This window comes from Nematolebias whitei, chromosome 7, assembly GCF_014905685.2.
Source record: "Nematolebias whitei isolate Nwh7 chromosome 7, NemWhi1, whole genome shotgun sequence".
Classification (NCBI taxonomy): domain Eukaryota; kingdom Metazoa; phylum Chordata; class Actinopteri; order Cyprinodontiformes; family Rivulidae; genus Nematolebias; species Nematolebias whitei.
The window spans coordinates 11,815,086-11,832,294 of NC_056504.1; the positions used below are offsets into that span (position 1 = coordinate 11,815,086).

General features: G+C 41.1%; 1 protein-coding gene across 1 annotated transcript in view; it reads left to right on the forward strand.

Moving 5' to 3' along the window:
* Positions 1-17,209, forward strand: part of fgd5a (FYVE, RhoGEF and PH domain containing 5a) — a 45,198-nt gene that overhangs the window by 27,363 nt on the left and 626 nt on the right. The window contains exons 7-20 of the mRNA XM_037679116.1: positions 447-603; positions 4,487-4,571; positions 6,074-6,124; positions 6,274-6,332; positions 8,421-8,492; positions 8,597-8,665; positions 11,237-11,320; positions 11,450-11,529; positions 11,678-11,774; positions 12,902-13,039; positions 13,235-13,337; positions 13,455-13,591; positions 14,059-14,187; positions 14,542-14,696. Coding sequence (XP_037535044.1) covers positions 447-603; positions 4,487-4,571; positions 6,074-6,124; positions 6,274-6,332; positions 8,421-8,492; positions 8,597-8,665; positions 11,237-11,320; positions 11,450-11,529; positions 11,678-11,774; positions 12,902-13,039; positions 13,235-13,337; positions 13,455-13,591; positions 14,059-14,187; positions 14,542-14,696 — 1,416 coding nt within the window. The remainder of the gene's footprint in view (positions 1-446; positions 604-4,486; positions 4,572-6,073; positions 6,125-6,273; positions 6,333-8,420; positions 8,493-8,596; positions 8,666-11,236; positions 11,321-11,449; positions 11,530-11,677; positions 11,775-12,901; positions 13,040-13,234; positions 13,338-13,454; positions 13,592-14,058; positions 14,188-14,541; positions 14,697-17,209) is intronic.

The window sequence follows — 17,209 nt, forward strand, 5'->3', positions numbered from 1 at the left end:
ACTGATTCCAACAGATTTCTGTGCAGCCTTCACCACTCTCTGCAAAGAGAGTGTGGGTGGAAAAGTGAAAAAAAAACAAGAAAATACTCACAAAATTCACTATAAATTAAAGTCCATTTTGATACAGAACAGTAATTTACTAGATTCACAAAAAAATGCAACATTTATTGCAAGCAAATACTTTATTCAGTAAATGATTTATATACTGTATATATATATATATATATATATACATATATATATATTTATTTATATATACATTAAAAATATTATGAAAACTTTGCTTTAAAAATTTGATAAAAACTAACATTCTAGTGTTTTTAAATTTTGGATCTTAAGAATTCATTCAACCTTTATTTATACATGGAGAATTCCTCCAAAAATAATTGTGTACTTAAAACAAATCATAGAAAAGAAATTGATCAGTTATCTTTTTCATCACAAAGGGAGGAGAACCAGAAGATGGTGGATGTGATCTTGAGCCGCCGGGAGGACTTTCAAGTGTTTGACACCTACATCTCTGAGTACGATCGCAGCATGTCCTTACTGGAGGAGAGCTGCAGGAACAACTCCACTTTTGCCAACATTGTCAAGAAATTTGAGGTAATCAACAGAGAAACTTGTACCTGATGGGGAAAAAGTTGCCTCGTCTTTGTTACAGTTTGTGGAAGTCATTTTATGATGCCAAAAGAAGAAAGAATTTAGTGTAAGGTTCTTCCTTAAAAGAGAAACTAGAGCGGGGCTATTCAACTGGTGGCCTGGGGGCCAAATCAGGCCCATGGATTAACTCAGTTTGGTCCAACAATGGGTTAATTTTAAATAAAACTACATTTTAAACCATAAAACAAACTTACTTAATGACAATAATTGTTGGATGTCCAGCCCCTGAGCTCTTGGCTTTTATTAAGTGTGGCCCCCGGAGCAGCTTGTATGTAAAAGTGCTACGTGTTGTCATCAGTGTATGTTTCCATACAATGACAAAATTAGTTCTCTGCATTTAACCCATCACACCTGAGATACTGTACACCCAGGTGGAACTGTGGACAGCTATAGGCGCCTGGGGAGCAATTAGGAATTACCGGTAGGTTTCGTGCTTAAGGATACCCCGACGTGTGGGCATGGCAGGAAGTTGAGCTGCGGCGTTCTGGTCCCAAGTCGGGTGTCCTACCTCTACACCATCTTGGCCCCTTTTAGTTGAAAAGTCCTGAACTAGAGGATGTATTTCTACCCAAGTTTAGATCTCAGATTTTCTTTTGATGCTAGTTTTTCAGGATAGATCCTCAGAGCAGACCTCAAACTTTACCACATCCAATGGTAAAAAAGGGTTGTAAGCTCAATCATCCAGGTAGATGACAACAAAAAAGATTAAATCATGTCATCTGGACCAGCTTCTTTAAGTGAGAAACGTTTCATCTCCCATGCAGAAGATTTTGTCAGTCTACAGCCTGCCAACCAGACCTGACCCATAAGTAGCCTTCACTGCTGTGCTTCAAGCCAACCTCCTGGTGGAATCCCAGAAACAGGCTTTAAACATGTGCAAACAGAGCACACCTGTCCAAAACAATCAATCATCATGAACTGCAATCATGCCCAACTTGCCTATGGGACAGATCTGGTTGGCAGGCCGTAGACTGAGGGAGTCCTCTGGATGGGGGACAAAACATTTCTCACTTTAAGAAACTGGTCCAGATGACACGATTTAACCATTTTTGTTGTTATCTACCTGGATGATTGAGCTTACAACCCTTTTTCTGAACCACTTTGGCCTTGGTTGTCCTCAGGCTGTTTCTGGGAGTAGCAAGTTGGCCATCTGGCCTAAAACATTTGATTGCTGTACATGATGATTGATTGTTTTGCATGTGTTAAAATCCTACTTCTGAGATTCCAACAGGAGGTTGGCTTGAAACACAGCAGTGAAAGCTACTTATGGGTCAGATCTGGTTGGTAGGCCGTAGACTGAGGAAGTCCTCTGGATGGGGGACAAAACGTTTTTCACTTTAAGAAACTGGTCCAGATGACACGATTTAACATTTTTTATTCACATCAAATGGTATTTTTGTCACCCAAAAACCACTGGGAGACCATGGCCTTTCTGCTCCTCTTCATGGACCTGACCTTTCAACTGCATGTTTTGTAACCCCACAACAAAATACTCAGTCCCTGTCCGGCGCGGATTTCTTTTCCTCTGACAACAGGGATTTTAGATGTGTTAGAGACAGGCTCAGCTTATCATCGTCACAGCTATAAACAAATTCTGCTTCTTGTCTCGTTTTCGCTCCTGTGCTGTTTCCATGAATGTTTGTGCTTCGGAGCAGCCGGTTCATCTTCTCGCTTTTCTACCAAAACGGATGCAAATTCAGGCGTTCCACATTGTCCGCTGATTGGCTGCAAATCGCTGACATAATAGGTTTAGGCATCTCTAGTTTGATATAAAAAGCAAACAGACAAGATGCCAACTGTCTGAGCTCATACATATTCAGCAGCAGCTGTGTCCTCCCAGAAAAGTGCAGCTCCCGTCTGACTGTGGACCGAACACCGGCCTTTGGTTCTCCGATGGAAACATTTACCTCTCGATTAGTTTAATCATAAATATGTTCATTAGCTAAAATTGCACCATGACAAGTCTAGTAATGTCAGTTTTTCTCATTTGTTGGGTTTGCGTTTCATCAACTATATATATATATATATATATGGTGTTTTAATGTTGTGGTTATTTTTAGATTGCTGCTATTTTCCAGCATAATTATGTGAGTTTGATGGATGCTCTGCTGAATCCAAGTGTTGCCTTGGGATTTGCATGGAGTGTGTGCCCCCTCGGTAATGAGTGGGAAAGGGGCACAAAACACACAGTGTCTTCCACCAAAAGGGACGACGGTCATTCATCTGTTGTTTCCGAGGCGCACGCTCACAAGTCCCTGGAGTGAACGCTCCCACATGCAGCGCGCTGTTGTTTGCGTGTAATCAGAAACTCATGTCCCTCAACACCTCTTCCTGCCCACGTTTACCTTTGGCCGCTACAGGCCAAAGCCCTGTGGTATAAGTGGTAGTAATTTCATTGTGGACGTGGTGATGACAGTGATGAAGTAGCTTTAGTCCCTGATCAGATCAGAGCTCGACCCTTACAGGATTACAGCCTCCCCTCAACAGCCTGTTTACTGCACAATCTATAAACACTGGGCACAACACTGCTGGCTGTGTGCGCGTGCATGTGCGTGCATGTGCAGCCCAGGTGGAGAGCAGGAGGCAGTGCAGCAGGTGGACAGAGAGCGATAGAGGGAGAGAGCGATGGAGAGAATTTCTTGTAAAGGCAGCTGAGCAATGAGGCAGACAGAAGCTAATTAGAGAAGCAGCCTCCTTTACAACTCCCCAATTAGATCAGTGTGCATGTGTGTGCAGGGTGGGGGTTTGTGCACGTGAGCAGCAGATCGTCTGGCTGTGAAAGAGTCTGAGATGTTTGTCTCATCCTTATTCTCTCCTCCGTTTGGTTTGCGCGCCCAAACAAACCATGAGCTAATTATCGTCTCTGGAACGATGCGTCCTCTGAACAAGTGTCAACTGGGTGACAATTTACAAGAGACACTCGACGAGAGCGGATGTTCCGCCAACAAGCGAGGGCGACAACATGGAGCTCGTGTGTGCGCTGCTCATCGAGTAACGGGCTGGAGAAATAACAAGACACAGAGGCTGAAGAGGATTTAAAAATATCAGTTTTTTAATAAAAAACTTTCTGGATTTTAGTTTGGAATCCTGATAATAAAGAATGAGCTGTTGTCTAATTAAATCCCTTCTCTTTACAGGGCTGTTCAGTGTTATCTCTCAACCCCAGCTCTGTGTGATTGTGTATTTGAGCCTAGGTGTGAAGGGATATATCATTCACACTTTTTTACACGTGCGCGTGTGTGTAAAGTGTGTGTGTGCAGTATAAATAAAGATGAACATGCTGTTTTCCCGCAGGGTGCTATCTGTGCCTCTCTAATGAAGGATAGGACTTCATTGGATTAGAAAAGACTGTGTGTGCGTGCGTGCGTGCGTGTGTGTGACCCCGTTGCTCCTGTACCTCTCCGAGCATAAATACCTGTCAAAGGCAATTAGATCCTGATTGATTTTCCAATGTGCTCTTTGATAGTGCCACTTTTGGTCCTTTTTCCACCTGCAAACAATAGTCTATTCTGCTTTTTTTGTGCACATGAAGGTCACCCCGAAAGACAGAAATCCCTCGGTCACAGCTGACCTTGACTTGCACCTGAGGATTAAACAATAACCCACACAGGGAAGACTGAGAATCTCTTGGTGTGCCTCATGGATACCCTTAGATACTGAATTTACTCATATTTAATGTAGCAGATCTGATCAAATATCTTTGCTGAGTGACATTAAGCAATTCGGTGTGAAAGAGGCATAAAATCATTTCCATGTAGAGAGCTAAAGATAACAAATGTGCGTGAATGCAAATTAAAGTACAACTTAGATGTTTGTGTTTGTGCAGAAAAAAGACCCTGAAGAAGTTCCAATGAACCATCAGCTGCTGCAGGTTGTTGTCAGAGTACTACAGTATCGAATGCTGCTCACAGGTAAACACATCAACTCAGAAACTTCCACATCTGGCCTGTTGGCTTTGAAAATCACCCACTGTGTTGGCTTTAAAGTGATCATTCAGATATTTGTTGTGGGGTTCATCAGAAAGGTTATGAACGCTCTCTTACATTTTCTTTGAACAGCCTCAGATCGAAGAAACAGTTCAGTTTTGAGCAGATTGATGAGCTAATGGCTAGTCTGAAAACCTCCAGTCATAAACAATATATAGCAGTTCATGTAAACACTATTTTATCAACATCTACATTATCCACAGTTTTACAGTACACAGATGTTTTTTTAACAAAACGTTCTGTGAAAATAGCAGCAGCAGCTGTAGTCTGGGGTACTTCTGTAGGTACATCATAATATTTCTGCCAGAATAAAGATGTATGGATGAAATACAAAACTGACATTATCACAATTGCATAAACTGCTCATAGGTCTTAGCTCCACTTAGACTAGCTGTTAGCTCGTCAGTCTGGTCAACTGAACTCTGTTTCTCCAGACTGAGGCCACTCAAAAGTTATCTACAACAGGTAAGATATTAATTGTTAATATTATGCCCACAAAACCTCACTTTAAAAGATGTTTGCTTTAAAGAAACTTGGTGTGAGCTCATGCTAACTAAAGCTAATGGAGAGCAGAATTATTGAGAGAGGTTAAGTTTGGGTTAGCGCCACTACATTACATATGTCTTCCAAAAAATGTGTTTAGAAGCTTTTATGCACATCTGTACAATATACTATTATCACAAGTAGAGTTTAGATTATATATATATTTTTTAAGGTTATTTGTACAATACACAAGAGAAGACTGTGACCCATTAATGTGTAACCTGTGGTTTTATTCTAACCCGCGTCATGCCCTTCATGCTAAAACCATTCTTGACTTACAAATGATCCAGAATGATCATCAAAAATAAACTCTATGACTGAATCTTGAATCCTCCATCACACGATTTAGTCTTTTCAAAGACAAAACTGTCACCAACCAACAAGCTGAGACTATATTTTATGTACCAGTTAATTTATCTTTACCGTAAACAGCTGGATGCATGTTTGCACTGTTGGCTGTGTTTATTTTTACATCACTGCAACATTTTTTCTTCTAACACAGAAATTTTCAGGAATGTGTGAGTTTTTCTTTTATGAAAACAAAGTAGAGGAAACACCTGGCACACCGTCAGAGATCTTGGATTTGAAATCCTGTAGACTGACATTAGTTCCTCATCCTTCCTCATACATGTTTCAGGCAAAGTCAGATATGTAGTCTCAGGAAAGAGGCAACTGTTTTTAGGACAATTTTTAAGCTTTATAAGGTGAATAATAATGTGTTTACTCTTTCTTTGGAATGAGATTAGGTTGTAATGTAAAAGCAGAGCACGTGTGTTAAAGTGGAAGAAAAGAGGTCATGAAGTTTTAATTATTCTGTAAAAGTCATGTCTAAATATGCAGTTTGAAGTACCATATTGATTTATTTTTAATTCTGCTTTTCCCAGATTACCTGAACAACCTCTCGCCTGATTCAAAAGAATACGAGGACACTCAGGGTAAACCAGCAGAATGAGCCTTGTGATAAGAACCTGAACTATAAAATGTGATGTTTTATTGCGTGTGCACAGCAACACGTTTCAGGATCAACATGTAAATGGACTTACAGTAATTCAGTGTCTGTGTTTTGTCCTGTTTTTGTCTGCAGCTGCGCAGGTGATTGTGTCTGAAGTGGCAGACCAGGCCAACGACAACCTGAAACAAGGGGTGGGTTCCTAACACCACACACACCCCATGTGTTAAATCTAGTTATCACCCACCGCCCAACGCAAAGAGGAATAATGGTTTTATACATGTCTGTGCATGTGCTTGTTTGTAGTGTTAGCAAAATATCTAATGACCCACTGGAGGGTTTTTAATGAGACTCTCAGGACGTAATCGACTACAGCTGATTAGGTTTTGGCCTCAGTTCAAGATGTTCACCACAGCTACTCAAAATTTGCCAACACAAAAACAGCTATAGCAGCCAGTTTTGCAGATATTGAGCTAAAACTGGGTTTAGTTTTAGCTGAGAGTTATCCCCAACACAGCCTTTGAGTGCTAACACCAGTGGTGATTTTAGCCTCTTTATGTGGGTGCACAAGCACCCATCAATTTTAACAGCACCCCTGAAAAATTAAGAAACCATCATGAAGATTTTGTAAGAAATCTCAGTTATTAAACCTTAGATTCACCAAAATATTGAATAAACTTGGAATAAATAACAACACTTAAAGGGACCGGTAAAATCTATGTTTTTTTTTTTACAAGTTGGATCCTTGACTCCACCTGTCATCACTCCAGTAGGCTCGTCAGCAACTGATCAATCTGTGACCTCAATTCAATTTGCCCCGAAGTGAAACACCCCTTATCTGCAGGAGCTTGGGGGGTGGGGGGGGGGGGGGGGGAGGCCTGAGAGAAATGGAGCGCTACATCTGTAGCATAGTGCGTCTGTATTGTGTGCTGCAATACAGTTGTCAGCAGCTGTCGAGTGGGGATGGATGGGGTATATTAGGATGCAAGAGAGAAGCGGACCGTGCTCTATTCACACAAGGAGAGCTGTTGGTCAGGCTACTTCTTGTTGTGCCATTAACTCTAAAATAGTCACTGAATAAAGTGTTTTCTCGTGGAGGTAAAAATAGATGTTTAACAACTTGTTAAAACACATCAGAATGCAGGAAATTAGCATGTCGGGGAAGCAAAACTGGTCGGTGAGCGGCACAACATTTCTACTAGAAACTTTGAAAGAGCTCAAAATGGTCTGTATTACCTGTAGCTCAGGCAGGGAGTGCAGTAACGTCTTCACCGTCATTAAAACCTGCCGCGGGTCCATTTTGGGCACTCAGGTTTGTTTACGTTCATCCTGGAAGTAAACCAGAAGTAGAACTTCTTCTGTGTTTTTTAAAGGAGAGTTTACCTCTCTGCGCATGTCAGTACTTCTGTTCAGAATAAAAGCCCTCTGCATGTAAACGCTCATCGTGAACAAATTGCGCCCATGTAAACAATACATTTGGATTATTTAATCTTAATACATTTCAATCCGATCAAAGAATGTTGTGCTTGTAAACATAGCTGCTGTCAGCTGTGGGGGCTGAGCACCCCTAAAGCTCAGATTCTAGAATCGCCCCTGGCTAACACATCTTGCTGTCTCCTTCTTATGGAGAAAATTTAAACCTCCTTCATGGAAAGCAGTGGGCAATGTGCAATGTGCATGCCCTCTAAAGTCTTTAATGCTAGGTCTTTAATTTATCTCATGCTTAGTTTGAAAAATCCCCCTCAGTGTCGCTGTCTTTATATCCTGCTAGAAGTAGCAGTTGTCCAGCATGAAAAAGCCTCTGTGTGAATTTGTCTTTTAAACAATTATGTGGAGTGATGAAGAGGTTGAAGTAAACACAGGAGGCGAGGAAGGTTTATGTCATCAGAGGGTCCCGGGTGTGTCGTCACAAAGGGAGCAGTGTAAGGGAGGACATGACTTACGCTCCTCCTCAAACACGAGTAGTTCACGGAGATAATTAACAACACCCACCACCCCCCCCACGTGGTTCATGTTTTTCACAGTCAAGCTCCCCCGCGTGTCTTTGGCTCTCCTCCTTTGTTTATCACACTCTTTTCTGTCTTTTCTCTGCCCGTCCGCTAACAGACACATTCTGACAGACTGTGGAGACAGAGTCCTTCTGTCTCTTCCTCCCCATTCAGTCTCCATCCTTACATCCCATTTCATTCACAAACCAACAGGGATGGTTTGATCCTCTGTCCGCTCCTTCCATGCATCATCGGGTAATCTCCCTTCATCTCTCTGCTCCTCTTCTCCCGCAGGAGAACTTGCTGCGTCTGGTCCACATAGAGTACAGCATAAAGGGGAAGAGGGACGTTCTGAAGCCTGGCAGGGTAAGCATCATGAAGAGCAGCAACACGTTGCTCTCCACATCTAAACACCACAGTCTTTTGGGTTTAGTGACAACAGAAAGCTTTCATGGTGTTTCTCTTGGCAGATATTTGTCAAGGAGGGCACTCTGATGAAGGTCTCAAGGAAGAGCAGGCAGCCGAGGCACCTGTTTCTGGTAAGACCTCTTTTCTTGTCACTACTTCAAACCAAGCACATTATACAGCTAATATTATTATGGCTTGTTGATGAAAAGCAAAAGACAGGCAATAATGTGTGTGTGTGTTTGTCTACATATCAATTTAGAAAAATACCTCCCAAACTGCTGGACAGATTTAAATGAAAAAAGTTCAGAAAATAATCAGTGCTTGAACATCTGCATCTAATTCACGTTTAAAATCCGCCCATTTCAAAATGTCTGCTGAAACTAATTGATCCCAGACAACACAGAATTAACTAAAACTCGGTCAGTTTAAGAGATACAGAGTCTGATGTGGTAGTAGCTGTGAGTCATTGATAACACGTACTCTGAGCACTGAGTACTATCTCAACGTGCTGCAAATATTAAAGACTAGCTGGTAACTCCTGTGATGGACTGGAGGCCTGTCCAGGGTGTCCCCTGACTCTCGTACTGTGACGGCTGGACTTGGGCACCAGTGACCACCGCGACCCGAAAAGGAAGAAGCGAGTAAAAGATAAAGGACGGATGGATAAATCAGGAATGTAGTAATTCATCCAAAAGCATTATGCAATATTTCATACATATTTGCCATAATTAAAAGACTTTACTCTTTAAAGACCCACCCAGCGACTGAACTACAGGAAGATGCACCTGTCAGACTTTTTTATGTTGACAAAAGTGAAATCAGAGCTGGCTTTATGTCCAGAAAATGCTTCACAAAAGAATTCTGGGTGGAGGTAGGGGAGGTTAAGGGGTGGAGGGGAGCGAGGCCAAGGCTGTGAGACCTCCACTAAGCGCCACACCCGTCCAGGGAGGGCCTGCTCCTCCACTCTTCTCTACTCCCCTCTCAGGACTTGTTTTTAAGGGCCCCACTTCCTTACAGGATGTTTGGTGTGGGTCACTGGATGCTGGCTTCCTGTGTACTGGGAGGGGGCTGACAGCCAAGAGAAGGCCAGACACCCTGTAGAATGCGGGGAGGAGGTGGCAACGGAGGGGTGGGGGTGTTACACAAACACATAATGTGAAATTGAGAAGCCCACTCTATTGTTCAAAGTGCAATCAGTGCTGTCTCGTGGTATGAATTATGCTCAGGCCTGATATCCACAGCAGCAGTGGAGGATTCAGCTGAATCCAAATAAAATATAACATAAAGAATCTCTGTGGGTTGATTTATGTTGGGGGTTTTTTTGTGTGTGTGTGTGCTCTGTTCCATCAGTCTGTTGTTTTTCTAAACTGCAGCTAAATGTAGTTGAATCCCATCCATTTGGGCTATAAAGTTGTTTTCTCCTTTGAAGTCAGCAGTTTCAGGTGCATCAGGTGTTATTTATGGGCTTTTATGTGAAAGAGAATCCATCCAGTGAGGATGGAAAACCTGCAGAGACAGAAAGACACTGCCACCATGTCACAATCCAGGGCTCAGAGGAAAATAAGTATATAAAAGCCAACTGAACGAGCTAGGAAATGAGTAACAAGAATGATGGAGACAGCCGGCAGAGAGGAAGAGACAGCAGCAGTGAGTGAGCGGCAGGTGAAAAGGAAGGATGCATACAGACGGAGCTAAAAATGTTGAGGTTTCTGGTCCAAAGGGGGCTACATAGATGACTCTGGGTAGACTCATGAAGTTACTTCTGGGTTTTCTGCGGAAAGAATCTTTGGGTGGAGCAGACGGACTGTGGTGGCTGCAGCCAAGAGGTTACAGTCAGGGCTCCAACTTTGCGATCATTCATTGTTTAGTCTCCAACAGTTTACAAAGTCCGCTTGCCTTGTTGTTGTTGTTGATGTTGTGGTGAAGGTGGCTGGTCCCACCCAGTCCTGCTGGTGAAGCATGAGAAGGCTCTGAGGGTGAGGGGAGGCCTGGAGTCCAAAGCAGGGTGGAGAATTCCTGGATGCTGCCTGTACGGCCCCAGCGGATGTTTAGAGCGCACATTAGGTGTGACCAATGATGTCATTGCTTTTGTGCATGTTATGAAATACCTTCAGTAACACAATGAGTTCACAGCTTGTTCAGAGGATTGCACTATTCACACGTGCAAATAAACACTTTCTGTACAATTGTGGTCAGTGCTTTGAAACGAAACAAAATATTTAAAGGTGTAGCTTATTTTTCTAATCCATAAAAGGGCAGATAACACAATTTCATTCTTTAAAAAAAAAAGTTTTGTGGGAAAGCCAAACTAAAAACATTTTAGAACAGGGATAAAATTATATTAATAGCTTGCTTTCAAAACTTAAACCTGTGCAGCTTTTACACAGCAGAATACATACAATGTTAATTTATTTTAATATAAATCCGTTAGTCACTATCTTCTAACTTAACCAATGTTGATGTTGCTATAAATAATTGTTGCTCCATAAATAAATTGTTCCTTTAAGTAGCTGAGCCCTGAATCCTGAGCTCTCAGGTTAACACTGCCACCTGGTGGTCTTGATGTGAATTACATGCAGATCTGCTGGGTTCTCCCTAAACTATGACAGCTGTTCTATCTATATATAGTATATGCAATAATACTAAAGAAATCAGTTTCACACGTTGATCCTGTTTTTTCCTCTTTCTGTGTTCTTCATTAGATGAATGACATCATGCTGTACACCTACCCTCAGCAGGATGGGAAATACAGGCTGAAGAACACACTGTCTTTGTCAGGGATGAAGGTGTGTGACTCCTCTGACTGTTTAAAATGATCCTGAGGATTAACCACACAACTTTTAGATTTTATTTTTATATTTTAGCTGTTGATTTGTTGACCTTGTGATGTGACCTGTGATGTCTTTTAATACCAGGTGAGCAAACCGGTCCTGGACAACGTCCTAAACTGTCTGAAGATCGAGGTGTCTGACATCACTATTACTCTGTCTGCTGGGTGAGAAACAAGACAAACAGCCCGAGCTGTGAAATAAAACCATTACTGGAACCAGAACCCACCTTCTTATGTTTTAAAGCAGCTTTAAATGTGACGTCTGGAAGGTTTGGAAGAGACTAGTTGTGCTGATGTTTGCGTTTCTCCTCAGGTCGGTTGGAGAACGGGAGGACTGGTTCCACACTTTAAGTCGAGCCATTGCAGACCATGCAGCTGGACTCTGCACATTTGGTGGACCTTGCAGTGAGGTAGAAATTAAAAATAGCAGTGGCTTTTTAAATAACAAAACATATTGCTATGGGGTGCCGTTTGTAAAGTTACACAGTAAAAAATTAACAGTAATATTTTGTTTTTTTATCATTTCATATAAAAAGGTAGTTTTTCTTTTCATAGTCAGATTTTCACCATGTTATTTATGCATTTGTAAATGTCATAGTTCCAAACTAATTATTTAATTTGCAAGCTAACTATTTAATTTACAAACTAAATACTTAACTTGCAAGTTAAATATTTAGTTAGCAAGCTAAATATTTAGTTTACAAATTAAATGTTTATGTCCAAGCTAAATGCTTAATTTACAAACTAAACTGTATAAATAAAAGTTGAATTAATTTCATTTCCAAAATAAATATTTAATTTACTAAATAAATATTTAGCTTGGACCTAAATGTTTAACTTGTTAGCTAAATGTTTGACCTGCAAGTTAAACATTTAGGTCTGAGCTAAATATTTAGTTAGCAAATTAAATATTTATTTTGGAAATTAAATGTTTAGCTTGGAAAGTAAATATTTAGGTCAGAGCTAAATATTTAGTTAGCAAATTCAATATTTTGTTTAAGAAATAAATGTTTAGCTTAGAAAATAAATGTTTAGTTTGGAAATTAAATGTCTAGTTTTGAAAATAAATATTTAACTTTGAAATTAAATATTTAATTTACACCAAAATATTTAGTTCACTAACATAAACATTCAGTTTGTCAACTGAATATTTTGTGTGGACTTAAATATTTAGCTTGCTAAATAAACATTTAACTTGCAAGTTAAATATTTAGTTAGCAAGCTAAATATTTAACTTGTAAATTAAATATTTAGTTTGGAACTTTGGCATTTATAAATGTATGAATAGCATAGTGAAAATATGACTGAAAAAAAAAAAAAACTTTTTTTCTAATAAACCAAAAATATTGCTGTTAATTTTTGACTATGTAACTTTACAAACGGCACCCCATATTTTTCTTCCTACTTACTGCTTCTCATATTTTAGCACCATAAATAAACTTCATACGTCACCAGTGACATCACAGAAAATGTTAGGTCTGACACCCGTCTGTTGTGTCTGTGACATTTCAACGTCCTGCCAATATTGTCCCATCAGGCCCGAGAGAAGCTGTGGATGGCCCTGGGTGAAGCTGCGCCTGAACTGGTGCCCATTTCTCAAGTGATGATGTGCATGAACTGTACGGCTGACTTCAGCCTCACGCTCAGACGACACCACTGCAACGCCTGCGGAAAGGTCAGACACTCAGCAGCCTCAAAACTCGCTCAGCTTGGGTTTGAAATATTCAAGAGGTTACTGACATTATCTGCACTTTGATCTGCCCTTCCTTGAGTCTCCTGTGAGAGTTTTTACTGGTGTCATGGATCATACCTGGCTGTGGATCGGCAGTCTTAAAGATTTTACATAAATGCATTTTATCTCTCTGAGCAGGTGGTGTGCCGAGCCTGCTCCAGGAACAGATACCCTTTGAAGTACCTCAAAGACAGAGTGGCTAAAGTGTGTGATCACTGCTACGCTGAGTTCAGGAAAAAAGGTGAAAGCTTTTTTTTTAATGTAAAAAGCCTGTGTTCTATAAAAACCCAGTGATTCTCAGAAAATAGTCTTTTTCTTTTGCTGTTTTTACCACAGTAAGATGATAACTTGTCTGCAGGTGGCAGCATATCAGGAGCATGTGGGAACGCCAGCCCTCGGTCTCAACGGGCCAGTCGTCCCCTTTCTTCTGTCTTCCAGAGCCTGCAACCTCCCAGTCTGTGGAAGTCCAGAAAGAGCACCTCCAGTCTCAGTCAGGTGGGGTACTGGTCTAACAATGGTTTCTACATATAACCTCCAACACATGTTTAAATTTCAGGAAGACAGTTTCTCAGACACAGTCTAATAACAACTACCGTATTTTTTGGACTATAAGACGCAATATCAATGAACGGGTCTGTTTTCATACATAAGGCACACCGGGTTATAAGGCGCATTAACCAAAACAAAACAGTCAAACTTTATTCAACTGATTCACAATAACCATATAAAATCAGTTTGAGGTCAGTAAGCACAACCAAAATTAAAACATAAGGTGCATCTTATTATAAGCCTCACTGTTGATTTTTGAGAAAATTAAAGGATTTAAGTGCACCTTATAGTCCGAAAAATACGGTACATAATGTCCCTCTGTAAATAAACAACCAATTTATTCGTGTGCATGCATGCATGTGAACGTGTGTGTGTTTAACCCGTCTGACTCCATGCCTTCTAAATGCCATCAGGTGTCTCTCGGTGTGGAGGGCTCCACCATGAGCGGAAGCCTGCAGCGCCGGAAGAAGAGCAAAAGGAAATGGAAGAGATTGTGGTTCCTCCTCAAAGACAAGGTGCTCTACACCTTCACAGCCCGTGAGGTGAGGGGGCACAGAGTCTCCCGCACCAGCCCCAAAACACCCACATCTGTCTCTCATGCAGGCAGCAAAAGGCCACGACCACAGCTTGTGTTCGTCTTTATGGCTCGCCCTACTTTAATTTCACCAAGCTTTTTCAGCCTCGTGGGCAAATCACTGATCGACTAATAAAGGGATTCTCTGTGCTCTCTCTCTCTTTCTTTCTCTTTTCTTCTTCTGACAAGTGCACAGCTGTGATTCTCACTGCTTTGCTTTTCTCCAAGCATGAAATACGAGCTGCTTTCTTGGTGCTCCTAACAGCAATGCTGACATTTGTAATTTGTGGAGTGTTTGATGTTCTCGCTCTGTTTTCTTCAGGATAAAGTGGCTTCAGAAAGTCTGCCTCTGCAGGGCTTCATGGTGAAGCTGACCGAGAGGCCGGAGGGAGAGGAGAGCGGCAACGTGTTTCATTTGTACCACAAGAAAACCCTCTACTACACCTTCAGAGCTGACGATCCGCACACTGCTCGCAGGTCAGCACCAGTGTTTTGAGCCGTGATGACGTGAAGAGTTTGTCTCTGGAGGAGGAGATTCTCTGAAGTAGAACTCAGTTCATGTCATCTCAATGAGAATTCCTCACTTTTAGACCAACAGGGAGATGAAGGGTTTCCATTAAAACAAGACAAAAACAGGAAGAACAAAGTGTCCTGCCTCTGACTGTTCTAATAAACACTAATAGAACGTCTCGTCTGTTTGTGTCCTTACTAATGTGCGACAAAGCAGTTTAGACCATGTTCTGTATTTTCCGCCATACCCGTCGCACCGCTCTACAAGTCGCATCAGTCCAAATATGTCTAAAAAAAGTGGAAAAATCCATAAATATGTTGCTTCGCCACATTGCATCTATTATGCATCACCGCTGACAACCTGGAAATGTGGGCCGGTGTTGTGCCAAAAATCGATGGGTTGCCAAATGACGGCCGCGGGAGCGTGCACGGGATGACTTTAACAAGAATTTAACGAGAGTAACACTTAAAAACAATTATTTGTTTGCTCGAAATTATAGTAAAAGTGTGTCTCAGTTGGACTTTTGCTTAATAAATGCACTTTAATGGACAAATTAGTTGCATTTTGCCGGGGCGGTGCAGCTGGTTTGACTTGTTCCAAGCAGCGAGCAGAATGAAGGTGGGAGCTTTCGCAAGCCGATTGTGTCATTAATAGCTGGTGAAGATCCTCAGTCATCCAGGACATGGTAAATTCAAAAAAGTTAAAGACAAAAACAATAATGTGTAAAGTATAATAAATAAAGTCCATTTTTTTTGTCTTGAACTTTTTTGAATTTGTCATTAATAGCCACATTAACAGCCAGCTATTACATGATACAATGAGGGCAGCATGGTGGTGCAACTGGTAGAGCTGCTGCCTCTCAGCGAGCAGGTCCCTGGTTCAAATCCCGGTCTTGGTGCCTTTCTGGGTAGAGTTTGCATGTTCTCTCCATGCATGTGTGGGTTTCCTCCAGGTACTCCGGTTTCCTCCCACAGACCAAAACATCCATGTTAGACTGATTGGTAACTCTAAATTGTCCCTGGGTGTGAGTGAGAGAGTGAATGGTTGTTTGTCTCTATGTGGGCCTGTGATGGACTTGTGACCCGTCCAGTGTGTACCCCGCCCCCCGCATAGTGACCGCCGCCGGCCACGGGCACCGGCGACCCCCGTGACCCAAAATGGAAGAAGCGGGTAAAAGATAATGGATGGATGGATGTTTCAACGGCATGCCTTTATACTCTGCTGCCATCTAGTGGCTGAAAGTGGTACTGTTAATTTGTTTTGTCATGAAAGAAAACGTCATATCTCAGCCAAAAATTGGTTTATAAATATGGGAAAAAATCCATAAATACGTTGCTTTGGTCTTTAAGTCACAGGGCATGTAAAATTATGCAAAAAACTGTGACGTATAGACCGAAAAATATGATAAATGTCAAAGCTGGTATTTTAGCTCTGAACAAACACACTTGTTAGTTGTTGTTTTTTTAGGCTACTATTTATCGGCTCACCAAGAACAACAGAAAGCAGGTTGTTTTGCCTATCAGTGTATTTGTGTGCCTTTGTCAGTGTATTTGTGCGATTGTCCGTTATCACGTGTGTTCATGAACCTCTAGATGGGTTTAATGAACTTTCAGAAAGTAATCCAAGGGTCTGCATCATTAAATGATTAACTTTTGGAGTCTGTTAAAGATGTCGTTCACATCCAGATGACCGTAGTATACATAAAATGTCTAGAATTCAGTCACTTATATAGTAATAATTTGTATGTATTGTCATCATTGTATGTTCCCATACAATGGCAAAATTGGCTCTCTGCATTTAACCTATCCACTACCAGTTGGAGCAGTGGGTGACCTTGAGCTACAGTTTGATGTGGTAGTTGCTGAGCATCATTCCCAACACAGCTCATTCTTTTGCTCATAACTTGTAGCACAAGATTATAGAAGAGAGTTGGTAAATTTACTGCAGTCGTTCTCTTTAACTCTGTTCTATCCCCAGTCATGAACAATGGTTTGAGATACGTTAACTTCCTTACCTAGGGAAGTTGTTAATTGTCAAAAGAAAACAGGCAAACCACCTATTCTGGTTGAGGACCATGATCTTTGACTTAGAAGTGCCCTCTTAATATATGTCCTTTATATTACAACCTCATTTCTGACAAACATTTTGTGTCAAAAAAAAAAAAGTGGTACAAATAAAAAACACCTGGAGGATCATTTAATATCTACTGCTAATTAGGGTAATTGACAGCAGGTCAGTAAAAAGACAAAAAGAGCATTTAAAAAAAGCTGAATCTCTCAGAAGTAAAGATGGGCAGAGGTTCACTAGTCTGCAAAAAAAAAAGCTAAAATCAAAATAAAGACTGGATCTAAAAACGATGAAACAATTTCAACAAAAAATGGGAAGGCTTTGAATACACCACTATCTACAGCTCATAATATCAGCAAAAAAATTCACCAATCTGGAGAAATCTCTGAGATCAAAGAACAAGCTTGGAAGT